This window comes from Syngnathus leptorhynchus, chromosome 11, assembly GCF_054491065.1.
Source record: "Syngnathus leptorhynchus isolate UIUO chromosome 11, UIUO_Slep, whole genome shotgun sequence".
In the NCBI taxonomy this organism is placed as follows: Eukaryota; Metazoa; Chordata; class Actinopteri; order Syngnathiformes; family Syngnathidae; genus Syngnathus; species Syngnathus leptorhynchus.
In genome coordinates, this window is record NC_141205.1 from 7,454,337 (window position 1) to 7,471,869 (window position 17,533).

Genomic DNA, 17,533 nt, shown 5'->3' on the forward strand with positions numbered 1-17,533 from the left:
ACGCCTCCTCACGTAAAGCAGTGCACGCGCACGTTTGCTTGTTTTTGTTTTGCGGCTCGCGCACATGTTCTTTAACCGCCCCTCATAATCTTGTGTCCAGAAAATGGAACAGATAAACGAGATAAATAATCATAATAAAAAAATAGAATAAATAAATAATTAAAACTGTGATTTATTCTTAAAGTTACTTTGAAAATCTGTATTTGTACGTCAAATTATTAATGTTACTAACATAATTCTATACAATTGATTATTGACATTTATCTTAAAATATATTGTAACTGACTTATGTAAGCATAATGTATTCCCATTTTCAAAAGTATGATTCAACATAACAGTAACACTGATTGTTCAATAAAATAATAATTATTAATATAATATATTATGAGTATATTGTTATCATTATTATTAAGATAAACAAATGGAGGAAGTTAGATCATTCTAAGAATAGAACTATTCATTTCACCAATAATCTAATAAAATGACGGAATAATAAAAAGATCAACTAAATAATGTCAACAATTTACTATTATCATATTATGAATGGAATAAAGAGATTTAGAAACTCGATCAAAAAGCCTCCATTAAAGTGTACAGGGACTAAGCACCAATGAGATCTGGATGGAGATGTTTGACTGGCCTGCCTGCATTCCAAGAAAATAATCATAACGCGGTGAAGAAAAATATTCAATTCCTTTCATGCAAACCACACTAGGGAAGTAAACAAAAATTAGTAGAGTGTTAAAACGAGGGCAGAGTCTCATGCTGACTTGATAGCGAGATAAGAGATGATAGATAAGAAGATAGATAAGAATGAAAATACGACCCCTCCCTCTCAAATAGCATAGTAGCTATTCCAAATCAACTTAAAACTGGATTCTATGGCGTGGACTTAAACTTTTGCCTCTTTTGCAAACAAACAAGCTAAAATTCCTTCATCTCTGGGTCACTGCAGCCAGGACAGTTCAAGCCTAAAGTTCACCTCTTAACTGCTGAGAGACGCAGTGTATGCATAACAGAGTTATGCAAAAGCCCCTATGGCTTGATGGTTTCCAGGAAAAGAGTGATAGAATTTGCAAGTTACAATAAACCTGAACCGGTCCTACAGTAACGTGAAGGACGGTACGTATACATGTTCGGAAAGTTGTGCAAATGTGATAATGCACAAATGGAAAAGTACAGACACACCCTCCAACATGAGACTATTATTATGAAAAGGTGCATTCCCAAATCACAGAAACAGTGCAACAAAGTTGTCATTGTGCACTTTCCGTGCATGCTTAAAACCCTAAAACGCGTCATGACGACTGATAAAGACTTCTGAAGTCCATTCGGGATTCTTTCCGCCACATGGTCAATCTCCTCCGGGCTGGATTATTGCAGAACCTGAATTCAAGTTAATCCCTAATGTCTCACCTGTCGCTGTTGCTCCTTAGCAAGACTCGCAAATTACAGCTGTTGAAAATGCAGACTCATTTAACATGTTTGGTTTCATGTATGAGAGACATCATAACATCAGAAAGCATTAAAAGTACAGTTTTATTTGAAATACTGTAGTAGTATTAGTAGATTTATAATATTTACATACGTATGTGATGGACACGATACAGCAATCTATTATCATGACGCGTATAAAGGGTGCCCCCCCCCCTCAAAGAAATGACATTATTTTAATATCATTATATAATTTCAAAACAGCAATAGTGATGTCTTCACTTCATTGGTACATAATTTACCATTCACTGGAATGTTGAGTCCCACCTATTGAAGAGAAGCGACGGCATATGTCCAACATTGAGCCAATGGGGAAAGATTTGTGCAACTGTAGTTGTTATTAATCCTGCTCGTCTAAAAATAAGTATATGAAACATTTGTTATTTATTGTAAATATTCCTGTTTATTCTTTTGGGTTCAGAGAAAGTAATACATTAATAATATATCCAGAGGTCAAGCACGCTTTATTGACCAAAATACAAAATTATTCTTGAATTTTGAGGGGGGGAATACATTCTATAGGAATTATAGAGTTGTATCGTGATAATCAATTCCCCTGGTCGGAAAAAGGAGTCTGTGTATTGCCATTTAAATGAGCGTCATCCTCGACAGGCAGCGGTCTCTTGCGTCTTTTAATGAGCAGAGGGTTGTTGGACGTGTCCAGGTCTTTAATCCTCACTTGTTCATAATCGACACGCATGGTGGCCAGAGCACTGGTCATTTCCTCCTGATGAAATATACAAGCACAATTGAATTTTTTTTTTTTTCCTCATGACTTGTGGACAAAATTGGCAAAACAGCCTTCTCACTTTGACGTCGTCCCACAGTTCCCTCTCCTCTGTCAGAACGCGAGTTGTGTGCAGAGGTGTGAGCGGGACCACCATGGATTGCTGTGTGAGCGATACGCATACATCTGAGAATAAAACAGAGACGTGCACGAGGAAGTATGTGTGGCTTGTCAACTTACGCTGATCCAAGGGTGGCTCATGAACTGACCGATGGTCATCCTTTCGTTGGGGTCGGTCTTCAGCAGCTGGATGATGAGCTGCTTGGCTGCAGAGGAAAAGTGTTTTTTTTTTATATGACAAGCATGGGGAGAGGTCAGAGCTGAGATCCAAGCCCGCGTCTCTAATTTTAACATTTTATTCCTAATTTTGAAGACTAAAAGTCTGACCTTCCTCTGAAACGTCCGCCCACTCTGGGTTGGGGAATTTGTATTGTCCCAGTCTGATCCGCTGCTTCATCCCAGGTGAGATGGCCTGGCCTGTGTTGGAGTAAAACGGAGGGAATCCACACAGCCTGGGAAGACATTTTTTGGCCTCAGTGATTTCCTCTTGCTCCACATTTTGGACACACACTGCATGTGACACTCACAGGATGTACATGATGACTCCAAGAGACCACATGTCACATGACTTGTCATATTTCTCTGGGCCGAGGACTTCAGGGGCTGACAGGACCGATGAAGGAAATGGCACAAATGAGAAAAATGCACATTTGTGTGAATTGTACATGATTGTAAACGACCTCAAATTGCAAGGAAATGAACAGTTGCTACGTCAGAACGTCAAATTATAGCAGCGCACAGATCATACAACACAAATACGCCCTCTGGTGGCGGATCCACATACAAATGCAACAATTTTTAATAAAGCTTGTTAATCCCAATGAATAATATGAATGCAAATTATTATTTGATTCAACATGATAAACTCACCAACATAATACGGCGTATAACAGGGAGTTTGGAGAGAGTCGTGCACAGTGGTCTCCTTTGCAAAACCAAAGTCGGTCAGCTTGAGCGATGCATTCGCCTCCTTGGTGCTGTACAGCAGGTTTTCAGGCTGAAGTCACGAGAACACAAATATCAACTTAATCGTAAATCACTGTGTTTTTAATAATCCCCCGTCTTACCTTCACATCCCTGTGAGCGATGTTCATGTGGTGGATATACTCGATAGCCAAGCCGATGTCTCGCATGATCTCCGATGCCTCTAATTGGACAGCCGCAATAATATCAGTTTTGCAAACGTGTGGAAATTGTCCTTCTGTGGGGGCCACGTGAGGAGCGTGACCCACCTCGCTCAGTGAAGGCCTGGTCCCCTCTGGCTTGAATGCGACAGAACAACTCGCCTCCCTCCATGCTGAAACACAAATCGATGAACACTGAGAAAGCAGTGTTCCCAAAACACCATTAAGGGACCACAATGGCATCATTTTGGCCTTCCCTTTATCAATGAGTTCGGAGTTCCCAATTTATACTCAAGTTAGCAATGAAATCATGATATATATTTTTGATCCTTACCTGGCTACGTAACCTAGAAATGTCACAATTATAGTAAATACAGAAAAAAAAAATCGGAGTTGCGTGCAGCACAATTGTACCTCACTGCATGCTACAATTCTAATATTGAACATATTGATCGATTATTTAAATAAAGCATTGGCGTGCCACAGAGGACGTGATGCTCACCACTCCATGACAATGAGGAGACACTTCTTCCCCTTGTGCATGTTCTCATACAGGCTGAGGATGCGCACCACGTGCGGACCAGTAGAAACCCTTGCGTGCAGCGCCACCTCACGGCGGGCTTTAGGTGTGTCGTACAAAATCTGCTCCGCACACAAACGATTCGAGAAAAAAAAAAAAAATCATTAAATATCCTATAATGTGTAGGAGCATTGATGAAAATATTTGTGACTACAAAGATTGTGCCCCCAATGAAAGAACGAATGCGGGTAACCTTGAGGGCGCACTTGAGTCCCGTTTTCTTGCAGAAGCATTCCAACACTTTGCCGTTAATTCCCTGGCCGAGCACATGCGAGGTGATCTTATAGTCATCAGTCACCGCGTTTTTCCTCAACTTCACTTGGGTCACGTGAGCAGCAGGCTGCAGGTCGGGAAGCGCGACGAGGCTGCTGCTGCTGCTGCTGCAGCCAGAGTCGCATACCGGGAAGATGCCTTTTGTATCACGCAGTGTCGTCATCGTCCCCGTGTTCTCTTGCGTGATGTTGTTGTGCGTGGTCGCTCCGGGTGCACGAGGTGTGTCCATTCTTAGTTCACCTCTGTACGACCCGGGCAACTTTAAACACTAAATGCAACATACTTCATTGTATGACAAAAAAAAAACAACATCCTCAACTTACGACAGAAAAAGGGTCGTTGGCACAAAAAGGCAAAAGCTGTACATTCGCAGAAGGTAAAGGTGAACGTAATCATAACAAATCATCAAAAAGTGGTGCATGATGTTTACAGAACAGGATGTGCCTCTCCCTGCAGGACATCGTCTCCAATTCCGTGACGTCACTCAATTCCAATGCACCCAGCTTCTTAAAGGTCCAACAACGCACAAATACACTTGATGGAACCCAAAGTATAACTTTATAAATTTTAGCGAAACACAAAAGCATTGAGCGAGAGAGAGAGAGAGAGAGAGAGAGAGAGAGAGAGAGAGAGAGAGAGAGAGAGAGAGAGAGAGAGAGAGAGAGAGAGAGAGAGAGAGAGAGAGAGAGAGAGAGAGAGAGAGAGAGAGAGAGAGAGAAAATCTGATATCTAGAAAATTGGTGGATGTGATTTATTATGGAATTACTAAACTATTTTAACACACCTGTATTGTTCTTTGATAATATATCTGCATGAAAGCAATTGCTTTAATTTAAATGTCTGCTGTTTTCATTTGGATTCTCCGGTTCTTCGAAGTTAGCCCTGTAGAGCCCGGTCCAGTACGTGCTCATCATGTACCGGAAAAGGCATAGTGACGCGCAGCTGTCGAACCTCCTCCATGGTGCGCTGGATGGTCTCGTAAGCGTTGGAGTTTCCACACCAGCTGCGCCGGGCCACCTTCACAAACAGAAAAAGTCATTAGCATCACACACAAGCCATCTGTCAAATCCACTTTTCTGCATCGTCTCACCCCATTGGACACGTCCCAGTTGAGCATCAGAGAGGCTCGCTTCGCTGCTTCCTCAGAGCCGTCCAAAAGCAAACCAAATCCTCCGTTCATCACTTCACCCCTGGAGCAAGTAACAACTTGTTCATGGTTTCGTATCGGGGCGTTGGACATCCCTGGTTTATAAAAATCAAGAACCAAATCTTACCAGCCAACACCGCCACCATTGTGTAAAGCTACCCAGGTGGCACCCCTGAAGGCATCGCCAACAAAGTTCTGGACTGCCATATCTAGAAGAAGTAAGGAGTCATTTCAATGAAGGTGGAGACTGCGGGAATCAAAGTGGGCTATGTGCAATAAGTACAACTTGAATGTTGAAATCAGATGAGACAACCTGCACAGAATGCAGAGCCATCATACACATTGGAGGTCTCTCTGAAGGGGCTGTCGGTACCACTCACATCATGGTGGTCTCTGCTGATCACCACCGGAGCCTGACACAGATTTTAAAAAGGTCCACATTCACTATATAAAACACTGGCGGGAAATTTTTGTAGGAGGAAAAAAAAAAAAAATTAAAATCTGAATGTCAAACTAATACCTTAGAATTTTTAGGCATCTAAATATTACTAGACACAGTTACAATAAAAGAAAAAATATTCAATTAGATAAAAAGAATAAAAAATAGCCAACATTCGGGGCGGGAGATTTTTCATTTCTGCAAAAGTATAACATAAACAGTCTTACTGAAACTTTTCCTTCAGCCACAGCTCTGTTGATGGCCAAAGCAATGGCAACTCTTCCTTTGTGGTCCGAGTAGAGAATTCTTGCCTGGGACCCCACGACCTACAAAAAAGCGCACACGCACACACAAAAGAAAATCATCTCACGAGTGGTGATTTGTGAGCCACGTCCAAAAGTGTCGTTAGAAACCATTTTGTGTTTTCCCGCCTCCCTGATCCAGAGGATGTTGTCGTTGTACTGCTGTCGGACTCTATCGGTCACATTGGCGCTCAAATTCTCCAAGACAGATGCGGCGATGTTGTCGGTTACGGCGAGGTCCTGGGGGTCGCCAGACGTGCACACCCAACGAAATGGACCGAAGCCCAAAGAAAAAATGTCTCTGAGGGATGGAGACATCAAATGGGCATGAGAGAGAAAATGGGATGTCAATAAAATGGACAACTTACCCCATGATGTGTTGGACATAGGATGGGTAGCGGAATTCTGTTGCACCTCCACCAACCTTTTCCACCTCGGCACCTATAAAAACAACAAATACATGTTAAAAATAAAAAATAAATGAAAAAATTATGATTTCAACAAAATTGTACTTAAAATATATAATTATATAATTATATTTAAAATTCAGTATACTAAACATGTGCATCCCAAAGTTGACAGAGGGTCACAATAAGTTCACAATAGCATATTTTAGGTTCATCATAAAAGTCCATCTGAAAGCCCGACAGCATAATTTTCTTGTTATTGTGAATATGAGCCAATTTCAAAGTGTTATTTGTACCAGCTCTTTGCGCCTCCAGTAGAAATGCATTGCCATAGTCCCAAAAGAACATGCCGGCATCTGACAATTTGTTGATCGCGTTCACTTGTCTCTGGAGGCTATGGAATAGTAAAAAAAAAGAACGAGTCAGCTTCACAGCAACATACTTTGATTTCAGGCTTTTTGCACCTTTCTTTGACCATGTTGCGGAATCGACTCGGATCAGTGGACATGAGCTGGTTGGCCTGGCGGAAGCTGAGTTGTACCGGATAGTAACCTCCGTTGAAGGGGTTGTGGAGGGACGTTTGGTCTGAGCCCAAATCCACCAGGAGCTCACCTGTCTTCTGGTACTCCAACAGCAGCCTCTCCCTAATCAAGAATACAAATATCAAAGTTTAACTCATGTCTACGAGATCCAACTTTCATTCGAAACATTGTGCCACTCACCACAAGTCCACAATGTTGCCATGGTAACCCAAACTAAGGGGAGTCTTTGTGGATCTGCTTTCTCTGCAAGCCAACAAAATCAACTAATCAGCGTGTTCCTTTCGATAACATTTAATGATCATGGAAACATGTCTGCTACCTGATACGTTTAATGCAGCGGTCCATATCGTCGGTGACCTCCATCAACCAGCCTTGCTCGTGTCTCTTTTTGAGAGGAGCCTCATCCACCTAACAGGGAATCACACGGGTCACACACAAGACCTCCCACCGAAAGTCACGGCTGGCATCACCTCCGCAATAACGCCGATGCAACCGGCAATGACGGCGGCTTTAGCCTGAGCTCCACTCATCCCCCCGAGGCCGGAGGTCACGAAGACACGTCCCCTCAGGTCGCCGGAGCCAAGGTACCTCCGACCGGCGTTCAGAACAGTCAGCTGCACACAAAATAAGTACTTCTAATTTGACAACAGGCTCGGTGGAAAAAAAATGGATTGATGTGCAGATAAACTAATCCCGTTTTCATTGTGCTGCAAGAATAATGAACATTTTAACAAAATGAGTTCATTATGTGTACCATAGTGCCATGAACAATCCCTTGAGGTCCAATGTAGCAGTAGCTGCCAGCTGTCATTTGACCATACCTGCAAAATATGCAAATAGAGCAACAGGCTACCATCATTGTTGCAAAGAACACTTTGAAGACTTACATTGACACGCCGAGAGCAAACATCCTTTCATATTGCTCTCTGGAGGAGTAGTTTGGAATAACCTAAACAAAAACCAAGAAGATGATCATCACATTAGAATGTGGTGAGTAAGTGTGTGTGTTGTGTTGCTAGCTCGTACCATGCCGTTGGTAATGATGGCGCGGGGTGAAGAGGGCAGGCTTGGGAATAGACCCATGGGGTGACCACTGTACATGACCAAAGTCTGCTCCTCGGTCATCTCGCTCAGATAATTCATCACGAGACGGAACTGTACAAACGTACACACAATATGTTGGGTCTTTCAAAATTAGATTCAATGCAACTTTATAGTTGAAGAAGACAAAAACATGAGTGGTACAATGTGATACATTTATTTATTTATTTCACCCCAAAAAAAGGTGGGAGCTTGGACGTATTAAATGGACTAATTTTGAAACATCTTAATTTTTCAAAGATATTATATTTCAATATTAACTAACTGTACCTGAGCCCAGTTGCTGAAAACTTGCCCATTTCCTCCATAGGTGACGAGCTCCTGGGGAAACTAAAAACAAAAAGGCGGCTTAGATTATTTGGGGTAAGAAATTCAATGAATTAAATTGTGGAAGAATCTTACCTGGGCTACTGCTGGGTCTAAATTGTTCATGATCATCAACATGATTGAGGCCGCTTGGCGTGTGCGGCACGGGTACTCGTGGATGGGGTAAGCTCTGAGCAAGGAAGCAACGCGCAAAACTGTCAATATGCTCTCAAGACACTAAAAAATGAAAACTTCATTTGAGTTTCTGATTATGATGTTGTCTTACCTCAGATGTAGCACAGGACAAAAGCGGTACATGTAAATGTGCCCATATTGCCGCAGCTCTTGTGCAAATTCTGGTGCGAGAGTTGCATGATGGGTCGGGGGGAAATATCGCAGGGCGTTTCTCAGTGCCAGCTAAGAGGGGAAAAAAAAAATTATAATCACAGCATGTTTATCAGAAACAGGTATAATATGTAAAAGAAAAAAAAAAAAAAAGCCAGCTTCTCTTAATTATTGACTGAAGACTTTGCTTCACTTTTGGCCAATCAGTGAAGGACCTTGGAGAAGAATCAATATTTTAGCCGTCAACAGTGATTACGCAATAAGTACACCACATGACACTAGTCAACAACTTTTTTTTTTTTTTAAATCAGAGATGCAAGAATATAATAATAAATAATAATACAATCTCTATCACTTGATATGTTCCAGCTCACCAACGACCCAAATGAGGACAATTGACCCAGGAAAGTATTTTCTAGATTTTCAACGTAGCCTTGACTGAATCTACTTACCCGCTCCTCTTGATCTGTAAGGTTTGGGGTCCGAACGGGCGCATGAGGCACATTGGGGTCTCGTCCTCGGTTTGGGGGTAAAACATCCAGAGGTAAGCCGCTGCATATCTCCTTAAGGGTGGCCATCCTGTTAAGTCCTCAATTTAAAAAGAATGTGGAAAGACCGCTGCTGAATATTTGAGGGAGAAGACTTGCGTCCGAATCGTCTGATTGGCTAACGGGAAAGGATGTTTGGTAATTATTGATCTCAAAGGGAATCTGAAGCGGCTTAAACTGACCTCTGACCCCAGGTACTTGCTTACACAAAAATGAATGCCAGAACCTTTGAACAAGGGACTAAAGTCAGACACATTTTTGATGGAACAGCAGCTGACAGGTTGAAAAGCAGCCAGAAAAGTGAGCTTGTGAAAACAGCTGGCAGGCAGATTAGGTGACAAAGTGTAACTTTAAAGAGGATGTAATATTTGATATTTGGTTTAGAACGTGACTTTGAAGTGTTGGAGTAGCTCATGACATTTCTTGAGCGAATAGTGCATGCTAAGAACTGTTGTATGAGGTTTGAGGAGCAATTATCCATTTCAGGTGACATCACAGTATTTTAGATATTTAGGTTAAAGGCTGCATAATTGGTAAAAACTCCTTATGCTGCAGTTAAACATGTTTTATAAAGCACTCAACTCAAATTCAGTGTACAGAATCACTCACAAAACTCAAACGTAAAATTTGTCTGCATGAGTATTATACTGCCCCCAAGTGGCCAGATTCTGTAGTTTAGGATTTGAAACCATACCTGTATGGAGTTTGTGTTTTTGCTGTGATTGTTTTTTATCCCCAGAGTACTCTGGCTTCCTCCCAAATAAAAAAATAAATATGCATGTTAACTTCATTGAAAAGTTGAATCAGGCAAGCTCAGCCCAATGTGCTTCCAACCACAAAACACTGAAAAAAGACCAATCGTATTTCAAAACGTTCAATGGTATTTATTGGTAACTATTTAAGTGACATGAATGCCATCGTAAGAGTTGAGGTAAATACTGTGTCTGCTTTACAGAAGGCTTGGCCCCACTTTGAAGCTCAATTCTTAAATCAGTCTGCTGAATGCATTACAGTACAGTACATGAAAACAAGTGCAATGTACATGATACACGAAATAAAAATGACACACCAGTGAGAAAAGTATGGACATGGAAGATTTTTTTGGAAATAATTATTTGTTCTGTAGTCAACAATTTGTGTGCTCTGATTATTATTTCCGAATCAGACAAACAAAAAGTGGAAATGGGTAACTAGCACATCAGGGCCCACCTAAAGTCTTTCCCAAACTGATGACAGGTATTAGTTTTCCAGTGAACTCCCTGCACTGGCTTGCGAGCTATTTAAGTCCTGCACGGGGGTCAGATGTGGCCATGGAATCAGAAGCTGTGGCATCTTCTGAAGTCTGCTCTGCATTTTCTTCAGGTATCTTATTTTCTTCTTGAGGGTAGAGTTCCGGATAGAGCTGCATGCACTCTTGCATTGCTTTGAACTGATCTAGACACTCTGAGCCCTTCAGCTCCTCTTTACTGTAGTGGAAGCAGGAGAAGGCCTCCTTAAATTCGGTCCCACAGGGACCACTGGCCATCCCACCCAGGCAGGGACAGCTCCAGTTAATCTCCCCACTGGGAAGAATGAGCCCTAATAAGACAAAGATGCTGAGAATTAATTGTTTTGTGTGTGTTTTGCACAGTATAATTTCCTTTCGACATATTTACTTGACACTTTTACTACTTTCCTGCTAGAACGGCTGCTGTGGCGACATCTTGTGGCATGAGCGCTGCTTTTAAAGCTTATTTTGGTCACTCACCTCGCTCCTCATAAGGATCATCAGGGTCTTCCTCAACAAGCTCGGCGTTGCTGGGTGTTGCGTGATCTTCTTTGGTGACAAAGATTATTTTGTCTTTTCCTGTATAGAATTTATTTTCCAATGAATGGAACGAACAACTGAACCTTTACGTTACCAGCTCAAGGTTAAGTAAAAACATTAAAACAAAGAATGTAATTCTTATTTGATGCAACGCATTTTCATTTCATAATACTATTATAGAATACATTTTGAGGAACTGTCTCAAACATATGCCATAAAAACTTCCGAATACAAGTTGTATTGAATGAGTTAGCCGAGCTAGCACAGCGTTCTGCTTACCCTCTTGCCTGACAGTAGTCATTTCTTCCCAAAATGAAGATGAACAATTCGATTTAGTGCAGCAACAGCAACCCGTCGGGTACAACCGGGGTCATTTGAACATGTCACAGACATACGATTGTGTCACGTGTTAAGCATCTTTAACTGTTTCACAACGACGGGCGATTATCCAAGTGGTGGTTCGGAGGAGCCGAGTTCCTATTGAAGGAAAGGGAAAAGCTTATTAGCTTTAGCATGACTGTTCTTCTTGTTTGAAGGGATTGGTAAACACCTTAATGGTTGCATTACTGCCACCCACTGGTATGGAGTTTGACTCCTGGTTTTACTCGTTCTTTTGAGGAAAATATAATAATGTAATTATATCTATTTCCCTCACTTATTACAATAGTCTTACATTGTTTGTGAACTGTCAGAATTTTTTTCAACTATTTGAGTCAACAGGAAATAGCATTTGCAGTCCTCACTGCATCACAAGTCACCTTATTTGAATGTTCCCCTTTTGCTTATTCATGATTAAATTAAAAACCAGGCAAACATTACAAATACAACTGCTATAAACTGGGAAGTGACTGCCTGTTCTCCATTGTCACCTGGGTTTGATCATGTCATGCCTTTTTTGAGTCCAAGTCAGTGTAATAAATTACCTTCCAAATGATTATCATGTGCAACAATACACATTTTTTTTCCAAAATTGTTTTATTTGCAAATGTTCGTTCTGAAATGTTTTCATGTTTTTACATATTCCAAAGACTATTATACACTTAAAACAATTCCACATTGCCTATGTACACAAAACAATAAATTATCTGTCGAGGGGGAGGGGGGTTAGCCGGTGACAAAATATTTCTCGAAGCAGACAATAAAAACAAAGAAAAAATTAAGAACATGAACGTGACCACTGAGTTAATACTGAAGCTCCCTAGGGTTGCCTTTTATGAAAGAAGCAGTTGGAATTCCTGCCATTCACAAATGTAAGCCTCACATCGTTTTTTTCTTCCCTTACATTATGTTCCATTAAAAACGTCCACAGAAGCATCAATTGGTAAGATCTGACACAGTACAGCCAGCTTTTTGCGGCTTCTTAAAATTTGCAGCTCATTAGGAAAAAAAAAAGCAAAGTGGAATAAGAATGTATAAGCTCTGTGAGACGGTTGTCATGCGCACAGCAAGCATTGGGGCACCACCATCCATCCCAGCATGCCCGCATACGGACGTTCTATCATGTCGGTCGATGAAATAAATCAAAAAAAGCTCATTGCCCCTTGCAAAGGCAGTCTATAAATGAATATTGGGGAGCTTTAAAATGGAGCATAAAAAAATTCAACTGCCATGTCTTTTGGGGGATGAATGGAGGTAGCACAAATTCTGTCATCTCACACGTCCGACACCTCATTTGATGAGAGAATCCAAAAAGTCCTACTGACGGGAAGCTGATGAGGGGAGTGCTTCACAAAAGGTGTCAAAAGTACGCAATACGCTGATAGGAGTTGCTCGAACATGGGAATTCCTAAAAGAAATATCCTCCCAGACTGCCTACTTCACTCTGCTCTTTGACAAAAATCTCAAAGTACTGATAAATGATGGTTACAGCCAAAAGGATTCCCGTGCCGGAGCCGATAGCGCCGAGGAAGTCAGCCATGACCGACAGACCGCCAATACACAGCCCGCCAAATGCAGCCGCAGTCGGAATGTACCTAAAGTAGAAATAAAGTTGAATTAATACTATCAAAATAAAGGAAAGTGTCACACTTTGAGTAACGTAGCAAAAACTCCATACTAACTGATGATATGGATGCAAATCAAAATAGGTCTTTCAATGATGACTTTACCTGTTGAGTTCATGGACCATGGAAGTCTCCCTGTGTCCCCTCATCACCATCTGCTGCTCTTTCAGCTGTTTTGCCACCTGCACATCGAAATTTATTATTTTCCAGAGTCACGCTGAGTTGTCTGCACATGCAATCCAAGAAATTTGATCTTACATCTTTTGCAGAGGAGCCCGAGACTTCGATCCAGGTTTTGGAGAAGAAAGCGCATGACCCAAGCATGAAGGCAATATAGATAAGGGCGTGCACTGGATCCTCTAGAACTGATCCAAATGACTCAGGCGGGGAGAGGTAGTAACAAAGACCAGCCACGGGATACGCCCGAGCTGGACCGCCACTTGAAGCGTCCTACAAATACAACAACCGTCGCTGTTAACAAATCAAATCTATTTGCAATGAGTGTAAAATGTCAATACTAGAAAATAGGAGGTGTACTCACAGACCACGTTCCGAGCAGATTGACCAAGAAGTTGCCACTGAAGCGCGTGGACAGCATCTGGGATATGACGTACAAGTTGGAGACCAGCGCTGATTGCAGGATGATGGGAATGTTGGAGGTGTAGAAGAGCTTGATGGGGTAAGTGTTGTACTGGCCGCGGTAGCGAGCAGACTTGATTGGCAGATCCACTCTGAATCCCTGTGACACAAGGAGAGAGGTCAGGAGATCATTTGACAACACGACAAATGTTTTGTCGTTGGGAGCTTTGGGCGGGACCTGCGCCCACACGAAAAAGAAGAACTCACTTGAAAATATATGACTACGGCAAAAACAAAGACGGTGGCAATGAGGTTCATGAGGTTGGGTAGGTTCTGTCTGTAGAAGGCCTCTCTCAGGGCGCGCACTTTGTCCGTCCTGGTTGCCAGCAGATGGAAAAGGGCGATGATGGCTCCCTCAAATTCTGTGCCTGCAAACGTCATCACCATAGCAAGTACAATTAAATAAAATAAAAACTATAATCGGGACTTCCCGGGCTGATTCGTCTTACCTCTGCCGGTGTTCACAGTGGTAGGGCTGAAAGCCTTCCAAACAATGGTTTCACAAATGTTGGTTGCGATGAACAGTGAGATGCCCGAGCCAAGACCGTAGCCTTTTTGGAGCAGCTCATCCAGCAGCAGCACGATCAGTCCGGCCACAAACAACTTTGGAGGAAACATGTGCGTTGTTAACAGCTTAGAAACATTGTATCACTATCATGATTTGCTAAGTGACTAGAGGAAGTCACACTAACGAGTGGGCAGATGAGCTCATTCGGATGATAACATATCAAAAGGAAGGTGAGTAACTAGCTGTCACTCCAGTCCTTCTCATTTAAGTTGGTTGTACCTGAATGATGATGAGCAGACAGATTCCAGCTCCCATCTCTGAAGGGTCACCATACATGCCAGTCATCACGTAAACAATAGCCTGGCCAATGGTGATGATCATTCCAAACACTGAAAGAGATCAAGAAGCATCAGACGCCTGTCTTGACTTCAGTCACCCAAATGAAAATAGTGGTGGCTTTTTTCGTACGTTTCTGCGCTCCATTAAAAAGGGCTCTGTCTTTGGGTGTGTCTCCAACTTCGATGATTTTAGCCCCAGCAAGGAGTTGCATGATCAGGCCGGAGGTGACAATAGGGGAGATGCCCAACTCCATCAATGTGCCTGAGGGAACACCCCCACATTAAACTGTGAAGTAGTCATGTGCCACGGGAAAATATTGAGCATGCTCATAATAGACACACACCTCGATTGGAGGCCAGAATCACTCTCATCCAGTAAAATGGATCTGCAGAATCGGATGACATGATGCCAAAGAGAGGGATCTAAAAGAAAAGATGGATACATTTCTGCAAGCTGCTGCTACTCCAAACAACCAAGAGTATTTTTTTATATGCAAAATGTGACAAAATTGTTGAAAAGCATGTTTAAATTAACGTAAATTAAAAAAACTCACTTGGCAGCAAACCAGGAAGATAAAGAGTGTGATGGCGGTCCATAGAACCTTCTCCCTGAACTGGATCTGAACCAAGAACATTATAATATGTTTTATTTACAACACAATACAATTGTGTGACCTGTAATCACTGACTGAACGCATACCTTTCTTTCAGGTTTTTGGATTTCTGGCAAAACTGCACAGAATGGCTTGATCACTTCCAAGAATTTGACTGAAATCAAACAAATATGAAGATTTCTCAGATAATGTCAGCTGCTCACCCGTGAGACGTGGCAATGAATGAGGGGCGGACTTTACGCTGCGAGGAAGAATCGTAGCCGATAAACGTGAAAATCAAAACAATACCAACCAAATAAAATCACTCTTTAAACCCCACTGTAGCACTAATGTTTGTTTACAACTGCTAACTGATGATAAACATCGGGAATTGACAATGGGATGTCATCGGTGTTATGCGTCGTCATCACTAACTTATCAATGGATTGGAATGAGTAGCTAGCAAGTTAGCATCAACTGTTTACAGTCAGCCACCCAACAGCCCTCGGGTCTAAATACCCCACACAACCCCCCCCAAAAAAACATTGCTTTATCCGTTTTTCTGAATTAACCACCATACACCAGCAACATATAAACATAAAAAGGGCGACATTTCTATGGCGCTAGCTAGAAACACCAGCTAACATGCTAATGTCCTGCGCTACTACGTGATCGTTGACTCGATTCTCAAAGCACAAATCTGACCAGAAACTATGTTCAAGTTAAACCACAAGAGGATACTCACTACCCATGGTGTCCGGAATGTCCACCTGATTGTCCTACTGTGTTAAGATAGACAGTCCAGCACAGCGATGAATCTGGGTCGACACCGGCCGGGAGTGTGCGTGTGTACTGACAAGCACAACAGACACGTCACCGTCACTTCACGCGAGACAAGCTTCTTAAAGAGACAGTACACCAAACAGTGTACCCCCGCATATTCGCGGATTTCTCTTTATTTAGAAGATATGTATTTTTCCCTTTATTTTCCCTTTTACAATGACCTTTAAATTTTACAGTTACAAATAATCACCTCAAAGTAGCAAAATATGATGACAATGACAAAAAATGATATTGTGAAATTGTGTTATACCCTCTGAGCCAGGAGACAGCAGCAGAGAACAGTAGATGAGATGTTCACCGATGAGACTTGCACCAAGGAGTTAAAGTCCTAATTCGAGTTTCTCAACCTTTATTAAGTCACTGCACCTATTTTACATGAGATAAATCTCATCACACACTACAAACCAAAAATATTTGTTTACTGTAATTTCTGCCACCTAAAGGGAAATCATTTTATTGTTCTGTTTGTCAATACACGTCACTGGCATAGCTAGAAAAAAGGTCATTAATGATAGTATTTTGGGACAAATTAAAATTTGCAACCATCATTTAATCACTGGATGACAATTTAAATGATTAGCAAACAGATTATAATTGATGATTAAAGTACAGATTAGTCGATATCAATCACAAACACAAAATGTGATGACCACTCATTAAAAGATAACTATGTCCTTAATAAGTAGAGCAAACAAGGTCCATTCTGTGAAAATGAAGAGGTCGTGAAAACATTTGAACACTTTGAGATAACACTAGAAATGAATACGTGTTTTGGCTGTATTGGGTCCCGCTAGGCTTGCAACAACATCTGTAAAGCCCCACAACATTCTTATGTAACACGTGTAAAGGTCATGTGACACCTGTATATTGCATCTTCTGTCATTTGTTGCAGCAGCACAGATATTGCAAAGCGTCGAATTATCTCAATGCATCGCAAGCCATTTTTTACCCATCAGGACAAAAAGCCAACTTCACAGAAGAAAATACTGTGAGGCACAAACTAAATGTACCCATCCAAATCAACTACTGAAATTGAGATAGAGATTAATTCAGATTACCACAGATGCTGCCCCGCCTTGACCTGGGCTATTTTTAACTCCTCCAGGATAATTAATCATGCTTGCACTGTCATGTGCAGCAAAATATATTCCCCCTACAGCCTTTTTCGGTGGTTTCTGTTTTATAAGAAGCATCATAATCATCATCAGGCCTTCACACGTATACACACTCACACACCCCTTGCTTTGTGCACATTTGAAATGTAGCTCGTGATAATGTAGGCCAGGAGCTGTTGGAAAGTTACCATTCAGTGTCGCTCTTATATTTGTTGTGTCAAAACAGCATAGA

At 41.7% G+C, this 17,533-nt stretch overlaps 4 protein-coding genes across 4 annotated transcripts; all 4 read right to left on the reverse strand.

Moving 5' to 3' along the window:
* Positions 1-1,870: 1,870 nt before the first annotated feature.
* Positions 1,871-4,943, reverse strand: LOC147049218 (MAP kinase-activated protein kinase 2-like). The gene is made up of 10 exons (XM_085924827.1): positions 4,239-4,943; positions 3,968-4,107; positions 3,574-3,638; positions 3,409-3,488; positions 3,212-3,338; positions 2,869-2,944; positions 2,669-2,793; positions 2,462-2,547; positions 2,304-2,384; positions 1,871-2,221 (listed from the first exon to the last, which is right to left on the reverse strand). Exons 1-10 carry the CDS (start codon positions 4,545-4,547, stop codon positions 2,042-2,044), a joined length of 1,269 nt encoding a protein of 422 aa, XP_085780953.1. The 5' UTR covers positions 4,548-4,943; the 3' UTR covers positions 1,871-2,041.
* Positions 4,944-5,055: 112 nt separating this feature from the next.
* uroc1 (urocanate hydratase 1) lies at positions 5,056-9,538 on the reverse strand. The gene is made up of 19 exons (XM_085924825.1): positions 9,360-9,538; positions 8,849-8,979; positions 8,659-8,752; positions 8,527-8,586; positions 8,182-8,310; positions 8,043-8,104; positions 7,910-7,976; positions 7,626-7,769; positions 7,475-7,563; positions 7,336-7,398; positions 7,078-7,257; positions 6,910-7,007; positions 6,575-6,647; positions 6,318-6,507; positions 6,132-6,230; positions 5,779-5,878; positions 5,593-5,674; positions 5,409-5,508; positions 5,056-5,335 (listed from the first exon to the last, which is right to left on the reverse strand). The coding sequence occupies exons 1-19, from the start codon at positions 9,483-9,485 to the stop codon at positions 5,195-5,197; spliced, it is 2,028 nt and encodes a 675-aa protein (XP_085780951.1). The 5' UTR covers positions 9,486-9,538; the 3' UTR covers positions 5,056-5,194.
* Positions 9,539-10,324: 786 nt separating this feature from the next.
* On the reverse strand, positions 10,325-11,787 carry chchd4b (coiled-coil-helix-coiled-coil-helix domain containing 4b). The gene is given in 5 exon segments (XM_085924148.1): positions 10,325-10,751; positions 10,753-11,033; positions 11,203-11,301; positions 11,542-11,572; positions 11,574-11,787. Coding segments are annotated over 5 exon segments (531 nt in total). The 5' UTR covers positions 11,637-11,787; the 3' UTR covers positions 10,325-10,694.
* A 431-nt stretch (positions 11,788-12,218) lies between these two features.
* sec61a1a (SEC61 translocon subunit alpha 1a) lies at positions 12,219-16,213 on the reverse strand. Its single transcript, XM_085924718.1, has 12 exons — positions 16,089-16,213; positions 15,451-15,518; positions 15,305-15,370; positions 15,095-15,173; positions 14,881-15,012; positions 14,692-14,801; positions 14,354-14,507; positions 14,112-14,272; positions 13,807-14,004; positions 13,524-13,715; positions 13,371-13,447; positions 12,219-13,235 (listed from the first exon to the last, which is right to left on the reverse strand). The coding sequence occupies exons 1-12, from the start codon at positions 16,093-16,095 to the stop codon at positions 13,049-13,051; spliced, it is 1,431 nt and encodes a 476-aa protein (XP_085780844.1). The 5' UTR covers positions 16,096-16,213; the 3' UTR covers positions 12,219-13,048.
* Positions 16,214-17,533: the final 1,320 nt, after the last annotated feature.

What these genes read in the sequence shown, in the direction of transcription:
- sec61a1a (XM_085924718.1), bottom strand. An exon ending in TCTTCCTGGTTTGCTGCCAA is followed by an intron (nt 15,174 to 15,304) that starts GTGAGTTTTTTT and finishes CTTTTCTTTTAG; the next exon opens with ATCCCTCTCTTTGGCATCAT. An exon ending in TTTTAATGGAGCGCAGAAAC is followed by an intron (nt 14,802 to 14,880) that starts GTACGAAAAAAG and finishes GATCTCTTTCAG; the next exon opens with TGTTTGGAATGATCATCACC.
- uroc1 (XM_085924825.1), bottom strand. Translation starts at nt 9,485, where the DNA reads ATGGCCACCCTTAAGGAGATATGCAGCGGCTTACCTCTGGATGTTTTA. An exon ending in TTTGCTCTCGGCGTGTCAAT is followed by an intron (nt 7,977 to 8,042) that starts GTAAGTCTTCAA and finishes CATATTTTGCAG; the next exon opens with GTATGGTCAAATGACAGCTG. An exon ending in CGCTGCATTAAACGTATCAG is followed by an intron (nt 7,399 to 7,474) that starts GTAGCAGACATG and finishes GTTGGCTTGCAG; the next exon opens with AGAAAGCAGATCCACAAAGA.
- LOC147049218 (XM_085924827.1), bottom strand. Translation starts at nt 4,547, where the DNA reads ATGGACACACCTCGTGCACCCGGAGCGACCACGCACAACAACATCACG. An exon ending in CTCCTCATTGTCATGGAGTG is followed by an intron (nt 3,639 to 3,967) that starts GTGAGCATCACG and finishes TTTGTGTTTCAG; the next exon opens with CATGGAGGGAGGCGAGTTGT. An exon ending in AACTGTGGGACGACGTCAAA is followed by an intron (nt 2,222 to 2,303) that starts GTGAGAAGGCTG and finishes ATATTTCATCAG; the next exon opens with GAGGAAATGACCAGTGCTCT.